The sequence below is a fragment of the Rhopalosiphum padi genome, chromosome 1 (genome assembly GCF_020882245.1).
Source record: "Rhopalosiphum padi isolate XX-2018 chromosome 1, ASM2088224v1, whole genome shotgun sequence".
Lineage (NCBI taxonomy): Eukaryota > Metazoa > Arthropoda > Insecta > Hemiptera > Aphididae > Rhopalosiphum > Rhopalosiphum padi.
The window spans coordinates 16,948,257-16,955,596 of NC_083597.1; the positions used below are offsets into that span (position 1 = coordinate 16,948,257).

At 43.8% G+C, this 7,340-nt stretch overlaps 1 protein-coding gene across 1 annotated transcript in view; it reads right to left on the bottom strand.

Moving 5' to 3' along the window:
• Window positions 1-6,990, bottom strand: part of LOC132930033 (disco-interacting protein 2) — an 82,173-nt gene extending 75,183 nt beyond the window's left edge. The window contains 2 exon segments of the mRNA XM_060995693.1: window positions 4,754-5,567; window positions 5,569-6,990. Coding sequence (XP_060851676.1) covers window positions 4,754-5,567; window positions 5,569-6,489 — 1,735 coding nt within the window. The 5' untranslated portion in view covers window positions 6,490-6,990.
• Window positions 6,991-7,340: the final 350 nt, after the last annotated feature.

Below are 7,340 nucleotides of genomic sequence, written 5' to 3' on the forward strand. Positions count from 1 at the left end.
ATCTTTTATAATTGTTAGTATAATAATACAATTCATCAAATAAATCGGCCTTTTTTTTCATTAATATATTTTAAACGACTTAAACGCTAAACATAATCTCATCATTGTTAAATAAATATAGCTATGACAAAAACGGGAGATATCGCAGAAAGGTAATATTGTAAATTATCAAACGACGCTAAATGATGTTTGGGCTTTCGGTCTCGGCTAATAAAAGTTTTAAATATTTTGGGCCGACTAATAAGTATTAGTCGTTCGAGTACCATATAATTAGGACATTACCTTTTTTAACCGGAGTGTGACTAAAATAAGCGCAGTCGACCTTACCCAAAACGACAATAACAGTAATTATAATCATAACTATTATTATATATTTGGATACTCGATCGATGTATTATGGATTGACGGTGAAGCCGTATACATATTATGGCTTTGACGTATTTTCAATGCGCAATCGTAACATGCGCGCATGTGATATACGATCATACAGACATGAACGGTCAGATGCACGGCAAGTAGGTACATGTTAAGTGCATATTATGGTATAACTATATTAACTACGTAATGTGCGTTATAATTGAACTTTCCGAAACAATGCGCTCATCGCATATAATATGTTAATATAATATATATTATTTTAAACAAATATGGCAAAACTGGTAACGGTTCGATTTTTCATCCGCGATTTTTCCTTGACTCGTTCATACGTCTACATATAGCTAATATAATACATAAATGTCGTTATACTGTTGCGGTCTAGCCTTGGAGTGCGACCACCGGACACACACTCTTATATTATAGGAAAACATTACATAGGTACTATACACTATATAGTGTGCGGACAACGCGTCTATAATCGTTTAACAATAATGCTAAATCAGCTGCTAATCACACGCGTTTTGACTTCATATATTTATGTCGTATAATGTATAATACGGTCGACGAATAATCGACTTACACTAGTTACTGGTATATACATCATACGCATATAATGATATCAATAAAATAATACTCTCCTTAACGAGATTTCTGCACACGCAGAGAATTACGAGGTAATACTACTGCAACATATACAGTAGTAAGTTAGTGTACGTTACTGTCGCAACGTTTAGTTGCATATTGTAGGTACATATATATACGTACTCGTACTCGTTCTTGTACTTAGAATAATAATTATAGTAAGTATTTTTTTTTTTTTAATTTTAATATTATGTTTAATAATTTAAACTACAAAATATATTGTTTATATTACTTTGATATATTAAAAAAAAAAAAGTTAAAAAAAATGTATTACAATGTACACAGGTAAATATTATCGCTATAAAATTACGTCTAAAGAGATGGCGTCATCAGACTCACCGTGAGTCCACTCTTATACAATATAACGTTGTACAGGTGTAGAATATTAATACAGAAACCGTTCACGTGACTTACCTAAAACAAAAACAAAAAAAAACCATTAGATAAATATTTATAACTATTATTATTATTAGTATTGTCATTAACATAGGATAATGCGACGATTAGAATTGACATTATAATGTTATGAATAATGATGTATTCGTATACACAAATTAGCGATCGTTAAAATTCTAACTACAACTTTCGATTCAATCAAATCATTTAGAGACGATTAAAATTCCTCGAAATACTATAACAACTGCGACGAATACTATTGTCGACAAGTACACACCAACATAGGATTAAGTGATCTTAGTATATCTAGAAACGCATTTTGAGTGGAACGGAGCGAGTTGACAATTTCAAAACAACAAACGCAAAAACAAAATCCGCTTTTATGCATAAATGTCATATTTGTATATGGCAAAAACTCCAATTAAGTTTCAATCAATGGTCGATGATATGGCGGAGGGACTAGGGGGTCAGGATAAGCTCTATGATCCTCAAGTAAGACTGATGATGCGTAGTCGAGTTATGTCCTCAGTGTTTATACAGCTTTAAATGTGTCTGCATACACGATACACATCGTATTACATAAAATTATTATCGCTATATAAACGTTTTTGACTAAATTTTACGAATTTGGTATAGTTATTAATTGTTATGATACAAATTCAATCGTCAAATATCCTGAGTATTAAATTATATTACAACAACAACACCAATACCGCACTTATATAAAACTGTATTTAGGTAGGTATTACACTAGTCGTTATAGAAAATCGCATTTCACGACGGGAACGTAATGCTATTTCAACGCGAAAACCCAGACAATTTATTACGCTGTGACGATTCAATAATACATCATTTCGTTTTATTATCTCGTACTATATTATAATATATATATAATAATATACGAGTTTCGTGTGTACATACAATAATGAAATACGATTTGTCCGCATAACGCTTGATTTTATCGATGTATACAATCCAAAGTCGTGAACGCGATGTATAATAATAATATGTAATATACGTAATAATATAATTTATCGTTATAACATATACGCGTCGTAAGTAGTTTCACCCCGGAGCGCAGTCGTCGTCGAGACATAATCAAAACGACTCCCGTGCCCGATTGATGGCAGCGCGCAACAAACTCTATATATTATAATATATAATATAATAATAAATATTCACCCGAGCGGCGTACCATTATTGCTACCGCGGGGGCTGTACGGTTCGTATAATTCAATAATATATTATATTATTACGACGGCGGCGAAGAGAGTTAATAACGAAGAACGGAAAAGTCAGGCTTCGGTTTATTACTATTATTATTATTATTATTATTATTGATTAAATATTTTATATCATATAAATTATCACAGCTAACCAGCGTGTAGAGTGCGTGTGCGTTGGGTATCATCCTTTCCACTTCATCGGTAAACCACCTCTGTGGTATTATAATAATAATGGTATTACATATATATATAAAATAAAAATTACATGGACTTGTAGGAGAGTGATACTTGATCCCGATCGTATTTGATTGCTGCTAACCTTTTCAAGGTTCCCAGACTACGGGGGGTTTCTTTACTCTACCTACATAGATTTTTACATATCACCAACAGAGAGTATATAGTTTCTCGACGAACGTTTTTTTTTATTTTATTTTATTTTTTTATTGTTGTTATGGTCTTTTAACCTGTAATTTATATATTATATACGGTGGAGATGATCTTTTTAAACGACATAGAATCGTAATTATTATTGTTGGAAAATACGTATAAGGCATACTCGAATCATTCATGGTTAGGTGTTTATAGCGCATACATATAAATATATAATATGGATATTTGTATATCTTATACGTGTTGGTTTTTTTAGCACCTTAATTATTGTTTCAACTCGACCACTAAAGTCTTTTCGCATTTCGCTGCAATGTTAACGTTAAAATGTACCGTTGAACATTTATCGAACGACTCTAACGAGGACGCCACGCCTTCAAATTGAATCGCGGTATAAATCATATGAAATCCGTAAAGCTTTTTTTTATAGGTTGCGCAAAACAAAATACATTAAACTAATTTATAATACACAGCTTAACGGGTTTAAATCAAATAAATTTTGTAGGAAACTAACGAAAGCGTTTGTCGTCGGGAACGCTCTTCCGCAGATGCCGTTTACACAATATTAATGAATGCGGAAAGTGTTGCAGCATGTATAATGTATATAATAATATATGTCAAGTGGTAAACGTATAGTGTTATTACCGTACATCGGACATAATAATTAAATATAATATGGTAAAACGTAAAGAATTTCGTGCTATGTTTAACCAGTTTAGCGGGTTTATAGAGTTATTTCATCGACAATTTCAATGGAAATGAATGAATCGACAAAAATATCGATGGTCGTGTATACCTATACAAACCTAATAAGCTTCGGTTTAACGGTAAAAAAAAATACATTATTATGACGTACACCTTCAAATCGTCATTTCGGAACTCAAATGTCTCATATAGTACTAACCCGTAACCCGTGTATACGCGATATGCATTATCAGCTACTCCCTACATTGTAATGTACGAGTATAGTACACTACGATAAAGGTAGGTTTTATGCCCGTCAATTAAAACTGTATTTTTTTTTTTAAACGTCGTTTTATTTAAAAGTCTACAGTCCGTAATTACACTAACGATAAATAAACTGATTAATAGATAACTCGGCTCGAATTTAAAAATAGAGATAGAATTATGAGTCTCGTCGCGGTTGAGACGTCGACAAATTTAATTTAACTAATATCGCAAAAGTTTTGAGTGCAATTAAAATAGCAATTCAATTTGTGAACAATTCGCAAACAACGCGTCATCCGCAAACGTCAGCGAGCTGTACCAGACAGATGTATATGGTGTGCGTATAAAGCACTATATATAATATGTGTGTATATATATATAGGTACAATCAATATTTCGACGGAGTTGTGTATATGTGTATATACGATGTATATGTATTATACTACGACCTACGCGCGTTGTTAATTACGTTTTGACGAGCGCTATTGCAAAACGGACACGAATCGACGTGAGAGTAACACATACTATCGTAATAGAAAAACAAAACACAAGTCAAAAACGAGACCGTCGGCGCATTCTCGACGATGTCTTTCTCTCTACCCGCGTGCACTACACCGCATATTACGTGTATATAATATTATGAGAAATACCCGCGTGACGACGGATACCGTTCGGCGAACAACAGACGGTCATACGCGTTTTGTGCGTCTTTATACGCACAAAAACCCGAATTAAAAATACGAAAACGGTATCGGACACGACAATAAGAAACGTACTTGCTGTTGGCGTGCCGGCGGTTTTCGATTTGGCTGTGACGCTGGGTCTCCGGGTGGCCGCGGACGGCGCCCGTCGGACCGGCTTCACCACGTATTTAATATTCCGTCGGGCCGACTTTTTCCGTTTCACTCGGTCGGTGTTCCGGGCCGCGGGTGTCCGGTTCTGGTCTTGGGCCTGGTGGTGGTGGTGACAGTGGTGGTGACAGTGGTGGTGCTGCTGGTGCCTGCGGTGGTAGAGCTGCTGCAGCTGCTCCTGGTCGTCGTCTTCGGTGTCCGCGTCGTCCGTAGACTCTTGCCACCGTCCCAGACTGCCTTTCGATATCGACTCGTAAAGCCTGTCCTGTTCGTCGTCTTCGTCGTCGGTGTCCCCGCGGTAGTGATCCGCGGCGTCGCGTCGATGCTGCAGACGAGCGTCTTTGGGCACGCAATAGTCTCGGATTTCGACGACCGCCGTCCGGGGCTTCGGGTGATGGTGGTGATGGTGGGGCGCGGTACGCCTCCTCTCCGGGGGGACGAACATCATGGGGTCCAATTTGAGCTGTCGGAACGGCGACCGGCCGACCACCACCTGATAGAGTTGGTCTTGCGACGTGGGCGCGTGCTGCTGCGGCGCCGTCGTCGTCGTCGACGGTTTACTCGCGACGGCCGCAGCGGGACGCCTGGGCGCCTTCTTGCGAAACAGTTGCTGCTTGGACGGCCGTGGCGGGTCCGACAGCCCGGGGGCGGACAGGCTGAAGCCCGAGTCTTTGCCCGAACACGTGGACGCCACCGACGATCGGGACGCCGTCTTGTTGACGCCGTCCGCGGCCACGGGGGTACCGGTGAAACCGCCTGCACGGCACCGGCCGGTCGTCCCGCTTGTCCTTGAGCGCGCTTTCCAGCGAGTGGTGGGCCCGACGCTGCGGTTGTCCGTCGCCGTCGGCCGCCATCGCCGAGGCCGCTGCCGGCCGGGCGGGTAGCTCCAGACTCCGGGGCGCGGCCGGCGGCAGCATCGGAGCGTCCATCCATATCCGGCCGAGACTGATGGCCGAGTCGGTGCGGCTGCTGTCGTCCAGCTCCTTGTGCACGTGGTAACGGTACCGGGCGGGCGGCGTGGGAGGCGGGGGAGGCGAACACGACCGCTTCAAGTTGTTCAAGTCTTCTTCCGCGCGTATGCACCGAATCCATTCGCCGTAATCGATGACCGGCGCGGCCTGCACGGTGGCGGCCGACGAACCGGCTGTCGCGGCGGAGGCGGCGGTCGCGGACGCTTCGTCGGCGGGCGGTGGCGATGGCGGTGGCGGTGGCGGAGGTGGTGCCGGCGCGACCGCCTGCCGTCTCCGCTCCACGGGTGGCGGTGGCGCGTCGTCTCTGCCCGGCGGCGCGGGCAGAGGACTTATCGGACGACGACAAGCGGCCCGGGGACTGGCCTGGAGACGACAAACGACCGGATCACTAGCCGGAGGGTTGGCGTCCGGCTTGGACGAAGCGAGCGCGGAGGAATTCTGCTGCTGCTGTTGTTGGTGGTTCTGATACCGTTGCGGCGACTCGTCGCCATCGCCGACGATGTCGATGGGCAGAGGCTTTTTGGTGGGATTCCTGCCCTTTTGACCGCCTCCTCGACCGTCCAAGTAATTCCTGCGGATCGATATCCGTTTGAACGAGTCGCTCCGCTTGAACGGCGACTCGTTTCGGTCCTTGTTCTTCCGACGACCGCCGATCAGCCGCCGGAGATTCTCGAACGTGATGGGTTTCATGCGGGCGTTTTTGCCGGCGACTCTGTTAACTGCAGCGGCTGCGGTGGGTGCGCATCCGTCGTCATCGTCGATCACGCGGCGCTGTTATCGGACGCTCGCACTATATACGCAACACTCGCGCGCCAAACTACGCACGGCCAACGTACACTCGCGCACTAGACCGATGATAATAGTGTAGTGGTATGCTATTATTTTTTTCAAATAAAATCTATGCGAGAGGAGAACAAAAAGCAATAAACATACAAAAACACACACAAACACAAGCACAGAGAAACAATACACTCGCGACACGCGAATCGCAGAACGCGAGATCGATCGGGTGACGGACGACGACTGCGCGTGTAGTTAATAATATTATTATATTACGCGCCGCAGCAACGGAGCCGTAAACCGCCGCCGCCGTCAACCGGTTTCGGGTACGGTCGCCGTCGCCGTAACCACCACCGCTCGGCCAAACCGTCGCGCTCTCTCGCGACCGTCCCGTCAGCCGCGTTCGTCGCGGGTATGTGCGTGTGCGCGCGGCGCGCGCGCGCGCGTGTGTGTGTGTGTGTGTGTGTGTGTGTGTGTGTGTGTGTGTGTGTGTGTAGGGGGGAACCGGTTGCGATGCAACACACACAAACGCGAGCACGAAGCGGCCAAGTTGCCCCCAAGGTACTTGTACAAGGACGCAGCCGCAACCGCCGACTGTCGTGTGCGAGTGCGTGTGTGTATGGAGCAGCACAGAGAGATCAAAGCACTCGGGTCACTGGCATCCCGCCCGGGCACAGCGATGCTGCTCTCTGGTCCGGCCGACGGACACCACCGCCACCGCCGCCACTGCCACCACTACTACGACCGGTGTATAACAAGCT